The sequence below is a fragment of the Ipomoea nil genome, unplaced genomic scaffold (assembly GCF_001879475.1).
Source record: "Ipomoea nil cultivar Tokyo-kokei standard unplaced genomic scaffold, Asagao_1.1 scaffold0317, whole genome shotgun sequence".
NCBI classification, from domain to species: domain Eukaryota; kingdom Viridiplantae; phylum Streptophyta; class Magnoliopsida; order Solanales; family Convolvulaceae; genus Ipomoea; species Ipomoea nil.
In genome coordinates this window covers 1809870-1831601 of record NW_017616745.1, presented here as the reverse complement: position 1 = coordinate 1831601, position 21732 = coordinate 1809870, and the positions used below count along the sequence as shown (strand labels likewise).

The following is a 21732-nucleotide window of genomic DNA, read 5'->3' as shown; positions in this document are numbered from 1 at the left end:
ATGGACATAGCTACACTGCACGTACTATTCATATATCCCTATACAAATCTTAAATGGTAATGTAAACCAAGTAATAACACCAATGAAGACAGTAATAGTGATAGATATGCATGTAGGTAATAATATTTGAAGTCCGAGGATTGATTAAGGAACAAACAATGAAATCTTGAGAGTTTTTTTCATACATGTATACTTAGTGGTAGTGATAGATATATATGTAGGCAATAATATTTAAAGTTTAACAGAACAAACAACAAAATCTTATGACAGTTTTTCATACATGTTTACTCTCACAAAGAGTTGTGGTAATGTGATAAACTGTAAAATGTTTTCATTCCATACAACTTTTAAATTGTTTTTTTAGTATGTAAACCTTTTTTTTTTTTTACATTAGTATCACTTTCCAAATTTTGAGAGAATTTTTACTACCAAAATCTTGAGGTAAATAATGACAAAAATTATTTTCCAAGTGCCATAGTCAATAAGTTTGCTTTTACATGCATCTTAGTCTTTCTATGCATAAAATCCAATCAATCTGAGGAGAAACCCAAGCTGCAGATTCATGGAAAAAGTGCAGAATGGAAAGTGGAAGCAATCTTTTCATCAATACAACAACACACATACATATAAGTTTGTAAAAGACACCACAATGAAACATCATAGTATGTAAACAGACACAACAAAGTTGCATTACATATAATTCATCTAAACAATATGGGTAGAATCCAGTAGCAAGTCAGCTCCAGAATTCGTGATTTTTAGTCGAGTATTGGTTATCCACGCTAGAGTTATCGTCCTCCCCGTGGTCGAGAGACCATTTCTCGAATGTACAGTTGGTGAAGTCGTAGTAGCCACCATGAATCACGAGCTGCCTTTCCGCCACCTTGTCCTTTATCCACGGGTACGTGAGCAAGTTCAGCAGCGTGCGGTTGATTGATTCCTGTAAACGGAGAATTAGTTGAAATAACGCTGTTTTTTTGCACTGACCTGAACAAGAAACGGGAAAATATATATATATATATATATATATATATATATATATATATATATATATATATATATATATGGAACTGCACCTTCTCGCAGTGCTTGCATTGTAGATCGAAGCCGAGCTTTGATGCAACAGCCTTGGTCTTCGACCTCGCGGTCTTCCCAACAGCTACCCAATTATGAAGAAAGCTACTGCAAAGCAAATATAACGGGCTTAAGAAGGTGCGTAAAACTGTTTTCTTGTTTAGCTATGGTTGTTGTTCCCGAGAGGCGTGGGGAGAGGGAGAGGGGAGAAGAACAGAACTAGAAGAATAATACTCGGCAGACCTAGAATTCATCTCATCTTCCATACTCATTAAGGCGCGGATGCCTCCACAACAGCTGTGGCCAACGACTAGTATATTTTCCACCTGCAGAGACCAAGCCAAACATTGAAACATATACCGAGATTTTTGACACTTTCGAGTTTTTTGATACGTTACGGCTATGTTTGGCAAACCTAGCTGAAAAGGTAGCTGGAAAGCTATAAGCTAGAAGCGGAAAACTGAATAGTTGTTAAAGTTAGCTGATTATGCTTAAAAGTATTTGGTAAAATTAGCTTTTTGATAAGCTGATAAATGTAAAAAACTAAAAAGGAATCTTCATAGGAAAATGCCAAAAGAGTTTTAATTGGGAGGAATAACGGATGTCATCTATTTAAAATAATAAGGATAAATAATAAGGATAAAGATAGAAAAAAAGTTAAGAAGCTACTAGCTAGTAGCTATAAGCTCCTAAATAAGCTCAGCCAAACAGAGCCTACAAGTCACCCGCACATGAACAATAATAAATCCCCCCCCCCACACACACACACACACACACACAAAAAAAAACATCAAAGAAAAAATGACAATTTGTATGATCAGAGATTCTCCATCATTCATAGATAATCAAGATGGCTCTAGCATACTAGATTACTATGTATTTCTGTTATTTCGCGATTACGATCAAGAAAACTTTCTTTTGGCTGTGTCAAACTTCTATGTACTCCGACTATTATATGTCAATTCTCAATTAAAGAATTTTCATAACCGTTCTCTCATATGCAGATTTCAAAGTTGTTACGTTTTATTACCCAACCACCGACAGATAGTGCATAATACAGCATTTCAAAAAGCCACAAAAGTCGAAACAGGCAGATCAGCAAGACAGTAGATTCGGTCAGCAGAATTTACTCACATTGAGAGAGTTAACAGCAAATTCAAGAGCGGCATTTACTTCGGTAGGGCCATTCTGCACAGACAAATGCATATATTTATTTCACAAAATAGACATTTCATCAACTATAGCATGATGTGTGCCATAAGAAGTAAATGCCTTACCTCGTAGGGAGGCACCAAATTTGCGACATTTCGTATTACAAAGGCCTCTCCCGGTTCGAATCCCAGGACACTAGAGGGGCAAACCCGAGAGTCTGCACAAGCAATCACCATAAACTGTCCTTCAAATCGTCAGATAAGGATTTCATCACACGGACCATAAAATAAGGCAAATATCGGATACACGAGAGAATCTAAAAAGCTTCAAAACAAAAAACGTAAGGCTAATACCTTTGGTGCTTGAGCTTTGGCAAGAGCCTTGAAACGTTCCAAGTCAGCCCTATTCACCCCACCCAAAAAACAAAAGGGATAAGAAGAATCAGATTGGTGATGCCAATTTGAGCTAAACATGAAGAATAAGATCACACACTCACAAGTATTTTTCCTTTTTGAAGCTCAAAAACCGATGCTTCATCTCAGAGAACAGATCAGGTACACTTTCAGTCAAAACAGCGGTTTTCTGTTTGTCATCAACAATTTCCTGTGTCAAACTCATAGGATCCCTCGAAGTTTTCATTCTCAAAGCCGGATTTCTCCTGCATCTCAAAGTTTAACTTTCTCAGATAAAATCCCAAACCTGTCATCTATATATATATATAAACAAATACACACATACACACACTTTAAGAGTTCATTCTCCTGGTAATACAGTGAACTTGACATTAACTACCAACTGTATTACCAGTCTGCACTTGGTGACTTCTATAATATTATAATCAAAGCCTGATCTTTTCCATTTTAAATTATAAAAACAGCCAATGAAAACAAAAAGCTTCCAAAAATGCACAAGGTTACAAAAGAGACATTGATTTAGTTACCAAATATAGAAAGCTTTAATTTTTCTTTATCTCTTACTGTAAGTAATGCCACAATCTACTGCCCACTTTGGAAACCATCAAAAGAAGTCTCATTTTAGGAATAATCAACTCCCACCCAAACCCCGCCCTTCTTAGTTTGACTCGATCAACTATAACCAACTTAAATTAATATCATTTTCTAATTGTCGGTTAGAATCACGAGACAGATTTATCCCAGGGTCACTTCAAAACACAAAAAGGTGAAAATTAATAAGAGAGACAAAAAGATTCAAACTTGGAGGGAGCATACTTAGAAAAACTCGATGATCTGAAATGGGTTTGCTCAACTTCCGAGGATCTAAACTGGGCACTGGAGATCTGCACCAAAAAACCCAAATAAACCATCAAATTCAACGCCCGGAGAGGGATAAGCGCAGAATTATATACCTGTGAGGTATCAGAAGTCTTCTGAAACGCAGCAGAGGAATGAAAGAGCGGTTTAGCAGCCATTGCAGAGATCTAGGCTTGTAGCGCAGATTGAAAAGGGAATACACCTCGTTTATTCCACTGATTGGTAGAGCTCTAGAAGCGCACGGAATAACGTGTGGCTATATATGCGTACATGTCATAGGTACTCGAAAAAGTTAGTTTGTGCCGCTGACAAATCGTTGGTTGCTGTCGGTTTGGATAAAAACTCTCCAAGAAAGACGGAGAAAACGAGGCTTTACAGACTGGACTACAATGGGCTCTACCGCTCTAGAGCTGAAAATGACCATTGCCAAACCACGGTACATCATCTCTAGCACAAGGTACAAGTCCCTACATGCACGTTTTTGCTAAGAGCAAACTCGTTTGCTTCCTCATGCTTATTGCCAGAGCGGCTTTTGGATTTCATAAAGGTCGGGGAAAGGAAACGGGCCGGGCCTGGTACAATGGTGGACTTTTCGTTGAATGTAAACAACGGGTCATGCCTGGCCCAATACAAACCCCAATCGGCCCGGCCCGATGAAATACGGAGCAAAGGCATAGCCCAACTGCCCAAGAAATGGTAATATCGTGCCGACACTCGAGAAAGGAGAAATGACAAGTCAGCCCACACGGTATTAGCTCATAAATTATTCTGTGAATTCGAATTTAAATATTCACAATTTATTTTTCAAAAATTTACAATTTGTATATCATGAACACATAATGTTAACATATACGTAATTGATTATCTTGTTTTGTATTCATAAGTTCCTTTTTAAATACTGTAGCCACACAATATTAACATATTATGATTTGATGACCATGTATTGTATTCACAAATTTTCTTATACATTTGTTATATGTTTTAATTTAGAAACATATTTTATATTCTAGAAGTTCACAATTAAATAATAAAAATACACTATTTATACGTCATTTAGAACTAGGGTCCACCTTGCAATGTGGATCCTGGTCAATGGTATAACAACTCATGAGTTTAATGGTTTAGTAGACAGTATTTGGAAGAAAAAAATCAATATTCAAACATCGACGACGCAGTGTGAAAATTATGTCTAAAATGAACAGATCTCTCATTCTCTTGTGCGCACCGGCATTTGATCCTATTTGTTGAGCCATTAAGTCACCGTAATTTACATTTTCTCAAATGTTCTGTTGGGCTGGAATGTGACTCGTGAGAAGCCCTTGGATTTGAGAATTTAACCTTTTGGAAAAAAGAAAAAAAAAAAAGTAGAGAAGCATGGCCGGATTTTGAAACATGCCAGATGAGCAAAAATACATGGTCTCAATTTTTAGAGGACCTAATATTTACACTGTTTATACTTATTTGAAATAAAAAAAATTATATATTTCACAATTAAAAATGTAATTTTTGCATTCAGATATTACACTGTTTAATAAAAATCATATATTTTATAATATTGATCTTAAATATTGCGCTTATACTTTTGATAGGATATCATTTATTTATAATATAACATAGCCAAAAAATAAAACCGCGAGAAATTTAAAGATGAAAAACCGCGAGAAATTAGAAGGTGGGAAACACGTGGGATACGAGGTACAATGTGTCCACGTGACGCCGCATGGTCCCGTTGTACGGAGAAAGCAGCCTCCACAAATTCTCCGGCGGAAGCATATCTGCCACCCACCAATTCCTTATAAATTCAGTTACGTAACACCCATAAGACCTTTTTTTTTTTTTTTGAAACACATGAGAAATTTCTCGTAAATTGATAGGTATTCTATTTTTTTTTTTGAAAAATAAAAATAAGTTTTTTTTTTCTTTCTTAAAAAAAAAAAAAAAAACTTCTGGTCTATCGATTATTGATTAACGACTAAAAATTAAGAATAAATGATAAAAATGCAGTGACATTTCCTTTTTTTTTTTGTATGCTTAGGATTCTCACCGCCGGTCACGATAACTAATCCTCTCGTTGGATTGTAGGCACATCTTTTGAGTAAGACAGTTGGTCTCGAGATTTAAGGTTACTCTGATCCATTTCCAAAGCCAAGGATCAAACTCTTGACCTTTGGTTAAGGATGAATGAGTCCATTCTAATCAACCACACCCCCAAGTTGCAGTGACATTTCCTTAATTACATTGATGCATTTTGAAATACTTTATAGTGCACTCGTGGATAACTAATAGCGGATACATGTAAGTCAGAAAGTGCATTATTATAAACCCTAACTGCACTATGAATTATTCAAAAATATACTATCAAGTATTTTCAAATGCTATCACTGTGATTTTTTTCATTAATTTCTATACATTGGTCAAACTCTTATGAATGTATGATATTAATTAATCTATACTTTTTTTTTTATTAATCTAGGACATGTGTTCTCATATGTTCTTCCATACATACATACCTGGCAGTATAATGGATTATGGATAAGATTGGTATGTGTTCTCATATGATCCTTCTAATTTTACTTGTTAATATTCACAGTTTCACATCATGACGTGAAAATAAAATTATCGAGCTATTTAATATATAGGTTTAAATGATGACACAACCTTTTTGTAAAAAGTGTGAATTTATCTAGACCTTCAATTTATGTTGATCTTGTAGATCGATTATGTTTTTTTGATTAATTTTTTTTAAAAGTCATTAGATTAATTTTAAATTTAATGAATTATAATTTGGCCACAAGTTAGTTTCAGTAAGATGATAGCTATTGATTTGTCAAAATGAAGTATCATAATATTCTACAATTTTTTTACAAAGAAATGTGTTATCACGTGAACTTTTCCCTATATATAACACAAAATTATCAAGTATTTCTAGTTGAAATCTTCAAATGGAATCAGTTAAGTAGGTAAGAGCTCTACTAATTAACAGTACTAAGTAGCAAATTAATTGTTGTAAATAAAAAAAAAAAACAAACAAAAAAAAAAAAAAAAACCATTGACTCATACCACCAATTGGAGATTTCGTAAAACTCGCCATAATTTAATGCAATTATATAACTATTAAATGAAGAAAATTAATTACCACTCATCATCATAAGTCGTAACATATGATTAAGTTGTTGTTCTCAAAATGTTGAATCCTCAATCTCAAATTCTCAATGGCTCTTCACATCCTGTCCCGATCCTCAATCTCAAATTCTCAATGGCTCTTCACATCCCGTCCCGACAGAACATCTGAGATAATATAAATCATGGTAACTCAGTTGAATACATAGGTTAAGCTGGACATATAGGTTAGATCTTTGCTTATCGCGCACAAAAAAATCCTTCATTTTGAGAGGTTGGTCCCAGACTGTTGCTAGTGAGACTCGATCACAGATCATTATTTTTAAATTTCACCAATATGACCAACTGAGATGCCCATACGAGCTAACATATGATTAAGTGACCAATGGATGAGATGACGTATATTATTTTGACTTAATTATAGCTCGTGACCTTTGAGATTATACTTATATAAATAAAATTAATCTCGATATGTAGAATTATAATTTATCATAACTGAAAACATTTGTGATCCGACAAAAAAAAAATGATTAACCGTATTGGTAATTTACCTCCTTCGAACATTATTACGATTGTGATAGATAACTAATCAACTTTCCATCAATTAACTAGGTGGCAAATACCAACCTATTTAAGATATTTAATACTTGGAGAAAGATTCTTCAAAGGCGTATGTAGGGCTTTGTAGGGTATAGTAGTTAAATAGAACTAATCTCCACAATAAAAAAGAGATTTGGGTTTGGCTTAAGAGTATCTAATGAGATTTTTACGTGTACTTTTATGAAGGGTAGTGATAATTTAATTTGATAAAGACATGTCATTTCAAATATTAGATATTATTAGAAGAACAAAATATTTCTAAATTATTTTACATGTTGGTACCAAATTGTTATGATTCATCACTTATCACTATGCAAAAAGGACAAATGGCCCTGTTTGGTAAATGGTTGTTGTTTTTTTGAATGATACTGGTTCTATTACAATGTAGTATCTGTTCATATACTTTCTCAACCTACTGAAACACAAAGAACCAATAACGCCTCCACTAAGGCTCGAACTTACAATCTTCCAAATGGAAGTCCAACCTGGGTTCCAAATGGAAGTCCAACCCGATCGAGTACTATTAGACCACATAGTCTTGGTTGGTAAATTAGCTGTTAGCTGATAGCTGATTGATATAATGTCTTTTCTCAAAAAGCTAATTGAAAAAGTTCTTTTGAACAGTTTTTAAAATTTTAGCATTTTGGAGTTACAAAAAAACTAATTAACCAAACACTTATATTGATTTTTTAACCAAATTAAACGACTAATAGTGATCAAATAAATCAAAATTGACCTATATGCTAACTATTTTACCAAACAATTACCAAATGCTTCCTGAACATGAACACAAATAGTTTATCAAAAATTTTGTTCGGTAACACCCCTATCAATATCATGAGAAGCAGTGAAGATTAGTCTTTGAAAGCGAGATGACAAGTAGGCATGCTAAGCTAGTAAGCAATAGGCACATGTTTGGCCAAACATAGCACACATATACAACCATATATAAGCACAAAACAGGTCCACACTCCGTACATACAAGTCACCCTCAACTCAAGTAAAAAAAAAAATGTGTTAAAAAATAGATTGAAACATAGAAACAAAGAAAGCTAAAAAAAGGAGTTTCCTCTCTCTCTCTCTCTCCGGAAGCTAAAAAAAGGAGTATCCTCTCTCTCTCTCTCCCTCCCTCGCCCCCTCTTTCTCTCTCTAGATGATTGGGTAGAAGTGTTTGGATCCATCTCCACACAGCAACAACCTTAATCAGCATATCCTACGAAAGGTAATCTCAAGAAACAGTCTCTCCCAGGTGCTGTTTTTTTTGCTGTATCTAATCTGTTTAAGGATTTCTTTCTTCTTCCCCACACTCATTAAATCTTCACCCTCACCGTGCTTAGCTCAGCCACTTCCCAGATTCTTCATCTCTCTCTCTAGCTAGGGTTTTCTGAGCTTCCATCTTTCATGGCTTCCACCATTTTTTGGGGCTTTAATTCTGCAGCAGAAAATGCCCAGAAAACAATATTTCTGCAGCTCATAAGTATATAAGAAACTGTGGTTTAATTTAATTTAGTTTTTGTATGTATATGTTGCCTTTAAGGTGATGTTACATATAAGGGTTTGGTTTAATTGATGATTAGATCCTGTATGTTTCATAGTACTTGGCTGCTGTGCTTACTGGATCTAAGTTTTCTTGATTTAATTTCATCTTCAAAGAAAAAAACCCAGAAAATTAAAGCTGTTTTTCCTTGAATTTACCATGAATATAATAGTTTATGGTACATTATTTGCTACAGAAAGCTAGCTAGTTAAGGTTAATTATATCACATTTGTCGTTTCAAACAAAATCAAAGCTTGATTTCATCTTAATTCGGAGAAAACCCCAGAAAAATTAAAGCTGTTTTTCCTTGAATTTTTCCATTAATAATTTATGGTACATTTGTTACAGAAAGCTAGTTAAGATTTAATTATTTTTGTCGTTTAAAAAAAAATTAAAGCTTGATGAGAAAACCACTACTTGAAATTATGGAATTTCCAACTATCTGAGAGTGGTCTTAAATCAACTTGATACCAAAAAGTGGTCAGAAATAGCAACAAAAGTTTTTCCGGATACCAAAAGTGGTCGGAACAAGACTTTTGACTTGATTTAAGATTATTTTCAGGTGGTCGGAAATTTCATAATTTCCCCAGAAAATTAAAGCTGTTTTTCTTTGAATTTAATTAATTTAAGGTTAATTACATTTGTGGTTTGAAACAAAATTAAAGCTGTTTTTCCATGAATTGTTTAAGGTTAATTGGTGGTAAAAATGGTGAGAACAAAGATAGAGATAAAGAAGATAGACAACTTGACGGCAAGACAAGTGACGTTCTCGAAGAGAAGACGAGGGCTTTTCAAGAAAGCTCAGGAGCTTTCCACTCTCTGCGACGTCGATATTGGCCTCATCGTCTTCTCCGCCACCGGAAAACTCTGCCACTATTCAAACTCCAAGTACGTACGTACGATAATGAAGATAAGACCATTCACTTAAAATGTCAGATCAGATAATATAAGTATTTATTTACTTTGAGAATCTTTTATATAATTAGTACGGAGTATTCAATTTAGTAACTGGATAGTGTTTGAATGACAACATGTGTGTCGTCATATGTTGCCGGCCGGCTGCTGCATGGTGTTTGGAATGGGGGAAACATGTATACACAACCACTGGCTAGGCTGGTCAAAATAGAGATAGATGGGAATTAATGGGCATTATTCCCATATTTGCATGATTTCGATGTTCACAATGTTTTGGGTATTTTGTTTTCTTTAATCAAGGTTATAGAGTTCTTGTATTTAGCTATATATCTCGAATGATAATTAGTTTAACTTATAATTGGGTAATTTGGAATGACAACTATTAGTTTGATCTAGTATGTATCGGGTGAATCACTAGTATTGTTTCGAATGATAACTGTACGTCTGTACTAACAATTAGTTTACTCTAAAATCGGGTGAAAAGCTAGTATTATTTCAAATGATAAACTAGTTTAATATAGAATTGGGTAATTCACTTACTAATCACTACTATTGTTTCAAATGATAATGATTAGTTTAGTCTAAAATCGGATAATTCTTTAGTATGGTTTCGAATGATAACAATTAGTTTATATAGTATGTCTAGAATTGGATAATTTTCTAGTATTGTTTTGAATGGTAACAATTAATTTAGTTTAAAATCAGATAATTCTCTAGTATTGTTTCGAATGATAACAATTAGTTTTGTTTAGAATCATAGGGTTCAACCTTTTAGAAGAATCATATAATTCTCTATACACAACCAGTGGCCACTGCTGGAAATTATGAAATTTCTGACCACCTGAAAGTGATCTTATATTAAGTCAAAAGTAAAAAGTGGTCGAAAATAGCAACAAAGATTTTTCCGGATACCAAAATGGTCAGAACAAGGCTTTCGACTTGATTTAAGATCATTTTCAGGTGGTCGAAAATTCCATAATTTCCAGCAGTGGGCTCGTCAAAATAGAGATGGGAATGGGCATTATTCCCATATTTGCATGATTTCGATTTCACAATAATGTTTTGGGTATTTTGTTTTTGTTTTTTTAATTAAGGTTATAGAGTTATTTTCAAAAGGTTATAGAGTTCTTTTACTAAGCTATATATATCTCGAATGATAATTAGTTTAACTTATAAGTTATAATTGAGTAATTTGAGTAATAGTATCATTTGAAATGATAACAATTAGTTTGATCTAGTACGTATCGGGTGAACCACTAGTATTATTTCAAATGATAATTAGTTTACTCTAGAATTGTTAATGACCTTGTGGTTTAGTGGTATGCATGAAGTGACTCTCCCAAATGAGGGGTGATGGGTTTGAGCCTCAGTGTGTGTGGTATTGACTCCTCTTTGTGCTTCAATAAGTTGAAAAAGTAGCTCAAAAAAGTTATTTTACTCCAAAATTGGGTAATTCACTAGTATTGTTTCGAACGATAACTAACAATTAGTTTAGTCTAAAATCCGGTGATTCACTACTATTGTTTCAAATGGTAAACTAGTTTAATCTAGAATTGGGTAATTCACTCACTAATCACTAGTACTGTTTCGAATGATAATAATTAGTTTAGTCTAAAATCGGATAATTCTGTAGCATTGTTTCGAATGATAACGATTAGTTTATATAATATGTCTAGAATTGGATAATTTTCTAGTATTGTTTTGAATATAATGGTAACAATTAATTTAGTCTAAAATTAGATAATTCTATAGTATTCTGATCTATAAACATGTATCATTTGACACTAATGTATTATAATATCAACATCAACATTATTAAAAAGGTATGTTTCGTTTAGTATTCTTGAATTAAGAATTGAGTGTGTGTATACATATATGTGTGTATGTATAGAAGCTGATTATTTGCTGCTATATATGTTCTTTATTGTACAAAATTTTTAAGTATGGAGGAAGTGATTACAAGGCATAGCATGCACATAGAGAAAGTTGAGTGTGTGGAGCATCAGCCATCTCCCAGTCTCCAGGTAACAATCACAGCCGTTCATTAATGAAACTGTATGTTTTCATTATCATCATATCATCTATTTGTGGGCAAATTATGCTGTGCATCCGTATGCACCATGGTGCATACAGATGCAAAAACGACGTCGTTTTATTAAAAACGCGCGTCTCACTTAAAAAAAAAATTCAGTTTCGATTCCTAGCAACAACATTATATTGTGCATAATTTGAACTATATATCCAGAATCAATGAACTAAAATTCCAGAATCTATGAACTAAAATTCCAAAATCTATGAACTAAAATTCCAGAATGAATGAACTAAAAATCCATAATGAATGAACTAAATATCCATAATGAATGAATTAAATATCCAACATGAATGAACTAAATATCCAACATGAATGACAAAAAATCAGTTTCGATTCACGTCTAAATATCCATAATCAATGAACTAAAATTCCAGAATGAATGAACAACATAATGCTGTTGAGGGGAATCGAAACTGATTTTTTTTAAGTAGGATGCGCGTTTTTAATAAAACGACGTCGTTTTTGCATCCGTATGCATGGTGCATACGTGCATACGGATGCACAGCATAACGATCCCTATTTGTGTGTGTATATATGGATGAAGGCTGCTTTGATCCAATTCAAATTTGCTTGTGACATTAATTTAAAACAAATTTTAGTTACTACCAATCTTTTTTCTTGTACTAAGCGAAAATCCTATGTTGTTTTCATTTATAGCGAGAGAGTATAACTTATGCGGGGCTGGCTAAGGAATTTACAGAGAAGAGTCGGGAATTGAGGTATAACGATTAACTGTTAGCTAATGTATGGGCAAGCATTTGATATTGTTAACGTTGTTGTTTGTTATGAATAGCGTTTAAGACTGATGGAATTGAAGTTTACTTGTGCCAGGCAACTCAATGGAGAAGATCTCCAAGAACTTGGCATGGCCGAATTGATAAAATTGGAGAAAATGGTCGAGGGAGGGTTGAGTCGCATCATGAGAAAGAAGGTCGGTCGAGTCTCTTTAATTCTCTCGACATATAACGTATAAAATATAAACATACAATTTTACTTCTACAGTAACTCTAGGGGTGAGTCTTGTGGATTTAAGATTAGTCCGGTAAAATTGGGATTATTTAAGTTTTATATATATATATATATATATATATATATATATATATATATATATAAACGAACAATTTACTATTAGTTTAAATTTTTAGTTAAAACTTGGTTATTTGTATGTGGATAGCATTAACCTAGGATTTGTCTGCTTTTCAGGGAGATATTTTACTGTCAGAAATCAATGCTCTAAAGAAAAAGGTAAGTCATCTTCAACTTTTCTCTATGGCATGGTTGCTACTTGCTAGAGTGCTAGTTAGATGTTTGTATACATACGTATATAAAGGGAAATTTTATTTGCACCACCCATTTTGCTATTTACACCCCTTATTTAATAGGTGTAATAGCTTTATAGGTGGTACAAATAAAAAAGTGCTATTTGCACCACCTCATTAAATGTAGTCAAACATTAATCTTTATTTTTTTTTGTTTTTATTTAATAATCAATCTCTTATTATTATTATTATTATTATTATTATTATTATTATGTTTTAATGCCTAATTATTTTGTGCAATATTTTTTTAAGTTTTTATTTTCAATACATATATATTTTTTTAAGTTTCTATTTTCAATACATCTTTTTTGTTAAATACATGTTTTTTTAAGTTTATATTTTCAATACTTATTTTTGTTTATGTTTTAATTTTAAATAAAGAGAAATAATAATTAATTTTGTTATTCTAATATTTTTTTTATAACTCAAATTTGTGGTATACATTATTTTAAATTGATTTAACTATAAATTGAAATATAAAATGATTACTAGTGATATTTGAAATGAATAAATATAAATTGATTTTCTACCTATCTTTTTATACTGTAAATACTGTAACAATTTTATAAAGATATATGTGGGTTAGAGTTCTAATAATTTTGATGTAGTTAAAATTCTATAAAGATATGTGGGTTAGAGTTCTATTGAGACTTTGAAATATAAATTGATTTTCTACTTATCTTTTTATATGGTAAATACTGTAACAATTTTATTTATAAAGATATGTGGGTTAGAGTTTTAACAATTTTGATGTAGTTAAAATTCTAATCATAAAATAAGTGGAGGTCAAGGCTTCTAATCATAAAATAAGTCTGCATGCGTTCCTACACTCTTTCTATTTTGAATTTTGTATTTATGATTGTCCTTCAGTCTCTGTAGAATAGTTTCCTACAATTGTGTATTCTTTGTAGTATATATTGTTCTATGTACTCAATATTACTCAATAAATTGATTTTCTACTTATCTTTTTATACTGTAAATACAATAAATGGATTAATTTACAACTATATTCACAACAAATTAAATTAATTCAGTATATAGATAGACTCACCGGTCACCCAATAAATAAAATCTCAAATTCAGTACTCTTTATACAATAATTTTCTCACTTGAAATGGAACAAAGAGTTTGTTATTTAGTCAATTGAGAAATTATATCTAATTTTTTTTTTTTTGAAAATGAGAAATTATATCTAATTTAAATGAGTCCTAATTACCTATACTAGCAAGCAAGAACAAAGTGGCTTAATATACAAATAGCAACACCCATAGAAATAAATAACAATTCAATTCTACCTATCTTATTATACTGTAAATACAATAAATTGCTTAATCTACAACTATATTCACAACAAATTAAATTAATTTACAACTATATTCACTAAATTGATTAATACTATAATTTTCTCTCTTGACATGGAACAAAGAGATTGTTATTTAGTCAATTGAGAAATTATATCTAATTTAAATGAGTCCTAATTACCTAACAAGCAAGAATAAACTCGCATAAAATACAAATAGCAACACCCATAGAAATAAATAACAATTCATTAACAATTCAAATAACAACTTAAAATACCTCATAATGTTCTTGACTTTGATTTTGATCATTGTAACTAAGTTTGACCAAGATGGTGCAAATAGCAAAATGAACCATCATTTCGCTATTTACACCACCTAGGTAATTATTAAAAAATTCCACCTTTTTACAATTTCAAGATACTTTATACCCAATTTTAGTCAAAGGGTGGTGCAAATAGCAACACCCGTATATAAAACATCACTTAAAAATTCGTATTTTCAAACTATATTTCAAGACTATCTAAATTTTTTAATCATTGAAAAATATAGTCGAAAAGCAAGAATTTTGATTATTTTTAATTGGTTAAAAATTAAATTCCAATCACTCTAGCATTCAAAAAAAAAAAATTCCAATCACTCTAGGTAGTGACAAAACAAGTTGAAAAATATTTGAATTTTTGTCCAATTTCTTGGAAGGTAAAAAAAAGTGGTTGGTTACAGTGGTTTTAAAAAAAAGTTAATTTTATTTTTATCTTAGATTTATATGTGATAGATCACTTTAACTCTTTTTTTTTTCTTTTATAAGAATATTCACTTTTGGTCCTATTATTATTGTGGTGTTATTATTTTTGGTCATTTATTAACAAAACAGTTTAAATATCATTAAACACCTGGCATTTCATTATGCAATTATGGATTTTAAAAAAAATACATAAAAAATATAGCGATTCAACCTACTTTGTATAAAAAGATTGAAATATCTTTGTATTTAACGACATTTCAACGATTATGTTGATAGAGAACTAAAAATGGTCATGCCACAATAATACTAGGACTAAATGAGGATGTTCTAATAAAAGAAAAAACTAAAAGTGAACTGTCACCTATATAAATTTAGGACCAAATTAAAAAATGGAATTAACTAAAAAAAAAAATCATATGTGGGTTTCTTGAATATGAAAAGGATTTGTTGGAATGTGCAGGAAGCTAAACTGATGGAAGAGAATGCACAGTTGAAACAGCGATCTGAGGTAGGTAAAAGGACAAAACACAAAATTCCTATGATTCTTGATACTTAATTAAGGTAGTTGTGTGTCTCTTTAATTTGGTAATTGCAGATTGGCGTTCAAGGAGGACCACCATACTCGTCGGAATCAGTCACAAATGGCTGCTGCTTATTCCCTGACAAACTCCAGGATCATTATAAAAGCTCTGATACTTCTCTCAAGTTGGGGTATGCATGCTTCTTAATTATTAGCATTTAATTCCCCCCAACATAATAGTCATGTTGAGTTTCGGATAATTTGCAGTCAACTATGACTAAATTCGAAGTTCTTTTAATTAGTCTGTCTAACATGATAGTCATGTTAAATTTCGATTAATCTGAAATCAACTTATAACTAAACTCGAAGTTCTTTCAATTACTCTGTCTGATCTAGCATGATATATAGTTATGTTGAGTTTCAATTAATCTTAAGTCGAACTTATGACTAAATTCGAAATTCTTTTGATTAATATGTCTAGCATAATAGTCACGTTGAGTTTCAATTAATCTAAAATCAACTTATGTCTAAATTCGAAGTTCTTTCAATTACTCTGTCTAGCACGATAGTCATGTTGAGTTTCAATTAATCTGAAGTCAACTTATGACTAAATTCGAAATTCTTTTAATTACTTTCTCTAGCATGATAGCCATGTTCAGTTTCGATTAATTTGAAGTCAATTTATGATTAAACTCGAAGTTCTTTCAATTACTCTGTCTAGCACTCTAGCATAATAGTCATGCTGAGTTTCTGTTAATTTGCAGTCAACTATGACTAAATTCGAAGTTCTTTTAATTAGTCTGTCTAACATGATAGTCATGTTAAGTTTCGATTAATTTGAAATCAACTTATAACTAAACTCGAACGAAGTTCTTTCAATTACTCTGTCTGATCTAGCATAATATATAGTTATGTTGAGTTTCAATTAATCTGAAGTCGAACTTATGACTAAATTCGAAATTCTTTCGATTACTCTGTCTAGCATAATAGTCACATTGAGTTTCAATTAATCTAAAATCAACTTATGTCGTCTAAACTCGAAGTTCTTTCAATTACTCTGTCTAGCACGATAGTCATGTTGAGTTTCAATTAATCTGAAGTCAACTTATAACTAAATTCGAAATTCTTTTAATTACTTTGTCTAGCATGATAGCCATGTTCAGTTTCGGTTAATTTGAAGTCAATTTATGATTAAACTCGAAGTTCTTTCAATTACTCTGTCTAGCACTCTAGCATAATAGTCATGTTGAGTTTCAATTAATCTGAAGTCGAACTTATGACTAAATTCGAAATTCTTTCGATTACTCTGTCTAGCATAGCATATAGTCACGTTGAGTTTCAATTAATCTGAAGTCAACTTAGGATTAAATTCGAAATTCTTTTAATTACTTTGTCTAGCATAATAGTCATGTTGAGTTTCGATTAATTTGAAGTCAATTTATGATTAAACTTGAAGTTATGTTGAGATTTCGGTTAATTTGAAGTCAATTTATGATTAAATTTGAAGTTCTTTCAAGGGTCAAGTATGATAGTCATGTTGAGTTTTGATTAATCTGAAATTACCTTATGACTAACTTTGAAGTTATTTTAGTCACTCCCCTAATATGATAGTCAAGTTGAGTTTTGATTTATTCGGAGTAGGTCAACTTACAGCTTTACTTGAAATTCTTTCAATGGCTCCCTCTAGCGTGATAGACGTGTTAAGTTTTGATTAATCTAGAGTCAACTTATTGCTAAACTTGAAGTTCTCTTTATGACTCTTTGTGACATGATAGTCGTGTTAATAAGTTTTGATCGATTAATCTGGAGTCAACTTTTCCCATAGCTTCTTTTAGCATGATAGTCAGGTTAAGTTTCAATTAATCACAACTAACCAAACTCGAAGTTCTTTCAATTACTCTCTCAACATTATAGTCATGTTGAGTTTCAATAAATCTGAACTCAATCAATGGCTAAATTCGGAGTTCTTTCAACGATTACTGCTTCATTCACAATATAATAACATTAATTAGCTCCTCTTGCACTTGCATGCATTGCATACGAAATTTGTAGTCATTTTATTCTGCTTTTATTTAATTTTCTCTTGATTTTGGTCTAATTTTTCAGCTTACCTTTCCCGGACTGAGGTTTGAAGAGGGATTGAAGATCGCTAGCTGCAGCTTCTGCATTTACTTATTCGACGTAGTATATATATAAATATGTAATTATCATGATGATGATGATGATGATGATGATGAGGACGACTCCATTAATTATGTTGGAGGACCTTAGGATTATTTATGGTATCTATTTAGCTAGCCAGGAAAATATAATGTTTTGTACTCAACCCAGAATAATACATTGGTTGGGAATTAACTGGGATGGGCAGCATGCAATTACCAGTTTGATTCAATTTGGTCAGGATGTTTGACTTGATAATCACAAATTTACATGTTCTACTCTCAATCGAAGTAACTTTTTGCCTGAGGACTTCGAGCGAGGGCTTTCACTAAATGGTGTGATGGATTGACAATCGATGTGTGCGATGAAATGCGGTGCGCTCTTGATTGGAATTCGGTTTTCTTTTGTACCTATCGATGCGGGCGCGGCTGTCGTGACGACCAGCATCGGTGGGGCTTGTATGCAGATTCGTCCGAGAGCAGTTCCTGTTGGTCCTCGGTTAAACACATGCGGTGTTTCGTAATGCGAGACAGTGCGTGAGTGGTAATCAGCGTGTGCGGTCATATTGGATCCCTGCTCGAGCAGCGACGTCCTGCCAAGCACACCTCTAGTTACTCTCAATCGAAGTAACTTTTTGCCTTCTTGATTTGAGTCTATCAGTTATGGACGGGAGTTTCGTACTTTTTTGAGTCTGATAAAAGAGTAAACTAAGATTTACATCTCATTGATCACTCGTAATCACTACCCTTCGGTACCTGGGGATGCATGTCCAACAAAGTTAGCAAATTAGACGGTGGACCGTGTTTCATATTGTAAAGTAGACTATTGGTAACTGTTTATTTTTAGTATAGTGAAGATTTATTCTTAATGTACTAAGATTCATTTTTAGAAAGTATACTAAAAATAAACTTTTAAAAAATGACTAAAACTAAATTACAAATAATGTAGTTCACTAAAATGGATTTTCTATATGCTAAAAATGAATGTGTGTCTTTGTAGTCTATTTTGTAACACGAAGCATGATCAATGGTATAATGATTGCATGGAAAGCAGATGTATCATAAAAGCTAAAAAAATAAAAAAGTGACTATGATAAAATACTTTTTGGGGGCATTTGGTAAATATTACTTCCTCCGTCCCATTTTACTTGTCTTACTTTCCTTTTTAGTTTGTCCCAAAATAGTGTCATCTTTTCAAAATTGAACAAAAACCTATCACTCTACATTTCCCAATTTACCTTTTTCACTTTCAAATTTCTAGAAGTAAGTACAATTGTACTTTGTACAAATAACACCTACTTTTGAGGGGCAAAATTAGAAAGTTAATAACATTTGTTATGTTGTATTAAAAATCGTGCAAAAAGAAAATAAGACAATCAATTAGGGACGAAGGGAGTATTAGATAATTGAGTTACTGGGTTTGACTAGTTAATAACATTAGTTGATTGTAAAAATATATTTGGGTAAATTAGCAATTAGTTGATATTTGATTACATACAAAATAACTTTCTTAAAAAAGCTGCTTTGAGCAGATTTTTGAATTTTAAGGTTTTGGAGCAATAAATTACAAAAAGGTAATTATCAAACACTTATTTTAATTGCTTAAAGTCAAATAGCTAATAGTGGTCAAACAAGTCAAAATTGAGTGATAAGCTAATTATGTGAGTTAATTCCTACAATGGTCCTCCGACTATATTGATTTTCTAAAATTAGTCCCCGACTTTTAATTTGGACACGTTACGTCTCTTGACTTTCAATTTCATTCCAATTGAAGTCTTTTCGTCAGATTGCGGTAAAATGGACTTTAAATGAAAGGGTAAAGTAGTCATTTCATTTGGAGTTTTTCCCAAAATGGTCCCTCGACTATCGCTCATTCTCAATTTTGCATTTTGACTTTCAATTGCACTCAATGTGGTCCCTTGACTTTTAAAAACTACCCCAAATCAGTCATCCGTTAGATTTTTCGTCAACTGGGTGTTAAAATTGGGGGTATTTCCGTCCATTCACTTCTTCCGCGTCTATTACATTAATCGGAAGGTTAAAAAATATATATCCGTAATTGTTAGGCCCCTTTCAGAGAGGAAGCATGGTCGGAATATTCCAAAGGTTCTGCTGGCGGCGACGGAATCAAGTTTTAGTCCAACGGTTTCTCAGTTTCAGACAACAGAACATGGAGCCGCCGGAGTGAGACGTCATATACGATGCCATATCCTAGTCTTCCATGCCGTCTGATGATCATACACACTCAACGCTATCAATTTCCATCAATTATCCCAAAAGCCCACTCCTCGAATTGGAGGAAAAAATTCAAAACTTTTTCCTCAACTCAAGAAATCACCCCCTGGAAATTTCTGAACTTCTTCTTTCAATTTCTTTTGGTTTCTTCTTCTGATCTGGTGGGAAGAATACGCGACAGAGATAGACGAATCAAAAGAAAATGGAGAGAGATCAATTTGGGAACATAGTGGAGAATGGAGAGAGAGATCAATCTGGATCGATTCTGAAGAACCAAACAGAGCCCCATGGAGCCGCTGGGAACGATGTTGTAGCATTCGAGTCAGGGAGAAGATAGTGCTCCGTTGGGACTCGACCACGTCGGAAGAGGCCAGGGGGAAGATGATCTTTGAAGGAGACCGGGCGGAAATCGATCAGTACTTGCACGCCGTCGATGAAATCCAACGGTTCATGGTGTCCACCACACTGTTCGACGACCAGAGCAAAGCCAACAGCTTCTGAAATAACTTTGGCAGAATCATAAGACAACCATATAATATTGTGTTGTAACTTTACATGATTATTATACATTTAAAAGTAAAACTAAAAATCTAAAAAGGAAGAACAAATTTGAAGAGGATGTAGGTCAGATTCGTCTGAAATCCAGAATTTCTAACACCGGAGGAGGTGAATGGATGGAAATACCCCCATCTTAACGCCCAGTTGACAGAAAATCTAACGGAGGACCAATTTGGGGTAATTTTTAAAAGTCAAGGGACCACATTGGGTGCAATTAAAAGTCGAAATGCAAAATTGAGAATAAGCGATAGTCGAAGGACCATTTTGGGAAAAAACTCTTTCATTTGCCTAATGTGTAATTCTTCGTATTTCTTCTTTGTATACGTCACTTCGGCCATCAGATTCAGTACTTAATTGCTTAATCCCTAATGGAATTTTGTTCTTCGAGTGGATTTAGGGATTAAGCAATAAAGTGAATCTGATGTCCGAAGTCGAGTATACAAGGGAGAAATACGAAGAATTATACATTAGGCTGTTAGATATATTAAATATGATATATTTAATATAATATATATTAAATATAATATAATATATCTATAATATATATTAAATATAATATATCAATATATTATATTTATATATTGAGAGAGAAGAGAGAGGAATGAATACTGTTATTTGAAGGGATGATTAACAAATGAATACAAACCACATATTTATACTAAATGAAAGCTACTAATCAGGAAGCTAATGCTCCATGTACTAATGCTATAATTTAGGCCACTCTTCACATACAATGCATGACCCACACCCATTACTTTCATTATTTCCAACAAATTAACTAATTATTAATTACTTGCTTGGTTTAATAATTATAATAATAATATTATTATAACATTGCCTCCTTTAAACCAAGTTGGATATATTGGTCATTCCAATTTCCTTCTTCAATTTGAGAAATGTCTCTGTCTTCAGCGGCTTCGTAAAGATATCTGCAACTTGACATTCACTTGAACAATACTCAATGTTGATTTGCTTTTCAGCAACCAACTCTCTGATTTTGTGATACTTGATATCAATGTGTTTGCTGCGGCCATGAAAGACTGGATTTTTGGACAACGATATTGCTGATTTGTTGTCACCAGAATCCGTGCATTTGACATACAAAGTGTGTTCATGAGGACATCTCACAAAACCACT

General features: G+C 32.6%; 2 protein-coding genes and 1 long non-coding RNA gene across 6 annotated transcripts; 2 read left to right on the top strand and 1 right to left on the bottom strand.

Annotated features, from left to right (window-relative positions):
* Positions 1 to 536: 536 nt before the first annotated feature.
* On the bottom strand, positions 537 to 3931 carry LOC109168659 (beta carbonic anhydrase 5, chloroplastic-like). Of its 3 annotated transcripts, none has more exons than XM_019317675.1 (9): positions 3593 to 3931; positions 3456 to 3523; positions 2723 to 2890; positions 2580 to 2628; positions 2352 to 2465; positions 2209 to 2262; positions 1318 to 1400; positions 1077 to 1179; positions 537 to 940 (listed from the first exon to the last, which is right to left on the bottom strand). In XM_019317675.1, exons 1-9 carry the CDS (start codon positions 3653 to 3655, stop codon positions 737 to 739), a joined length of 906 nt encoding a protein of 301 aa, XP_019173220.1. In that variant the 5' UTR covers positions 3656 to 3931; the 3' UTR covers positions 537 to 736. The 3 variants fall into 3 exon arrangements, with proteins under 3 accessions (XP_019173220.1, XP_019173219.1, XP_019173221.1); XM_019317674.1 differs by having other exon boundaries at positions 1077 to 1182; positions 3593 to 3923; XM_019317676.1 differs by having other exon boundaries at positions 1077 to 1182; positions 2723 to 2884; positions 3593 to 3913.
* Positions 1396 to 1912, top strand: LOC109168733. The gene is made up of 2 exons (XR_002052125.1): positions 1396 to 1467; positions 1788 to 1912. It is a non-coding gene; the product is annotated as an uncharacterized LOC109168733 (long non-coding RNA).
* A 4377-nt stretch (positions 3932 to 8308) lies between the features above and the next one.
* Positions 8309 to 18037, top strand: LOC109168695 (MADS-box protein JOINTLESS-like). 2 transcript variants are annotated; one of them, XM_019317683.1, is made up of 10 exons: positions 8309 to 8439; positions 8951 to 8972; positions 9445 to 9642; positions 11612 to 11693; positions 12419 to 12480; positions 12593 to 12692; positions 12965 to 13006; positions 15584 to 15631; positions 15719 to 15834; positions 17750 to 18037. In XM_019317683.1, the coding sequence occupies exons 3-10, from the start codon at positions 9461 to 9463 to the stop codon at positions 17766 to 17768; spliced, it is 651 nt and encodes a 216-aa protein (XP_019173228.1). In that variant the 5' UTR covers positions 8309 to 8439; positions 8951 to 8972; positions 9445 to 9460; the 3' UTR covers positions 17769 to 18037. The 2 variants fall into 2 exon arrangements, with proteins under 2 accessions (XP_019173228.1, XP_019173225.1); XM_019317680.1 differs by lacking the exon at positions 8951 to 8972 and having other exon boundaries at positions 9444 to 9642.
* Positions 18038 to 21732: the final 3695 nt, after the last annotated feature.

What these genes read in the sequence shown, in the direction of transcription:
- LOC109168659 (XM_019317674.1), bottom strand. Translation starts at nt 3,655, where the DNA reads ATGGCTGCTAAACCGCTCTTTCATTCCTCTGCTGCGTTTCAGAAGACT. An exon ending in AGACTTCTGATACCTCACAG is followed by an intron (nt 3,524 to 3,592) that starts GTATATAATTCT and finishes TTTTTGGTGCAG; the next exon opens with ATCTCCAGTGCCCAGTTTAG. An exon ending in TTGCTGTTAACTCTCTCAAT is followed by an intron (nt 1,401 to 2,208) that starts GTGAGTAAATTC and finishes TGGTCTCTGCAG; the next exon opens with GTGGAAAATATACTAGTCGT.
- LOC109168695 (XM_019317680.1), top strand. Translation starts at nt 9,461, where the DNA reads ATGGTGAGAACAAAGATAGAGATAAAGAAGATAGACAACTTGACGGCA. An exon ending in TCAATGCTCTAAAGAAAAAG is followed by an intron (nt 13,007 to 15,583) that starts GTAAGTCATCTT and finishes TGGAATGTGCAG; the next exon opens with GAAGCTAAACTGATGGAAGA. An exon ending in AGTTGAAACAGCGATCTGAG is followed by an intron (nt 15,632 to 15,718) that starts GTAGGTAAAAGG and finishes TGGTAATTGCAG; the next exon opens with ATTGGCGTTCAAGGAGGACC.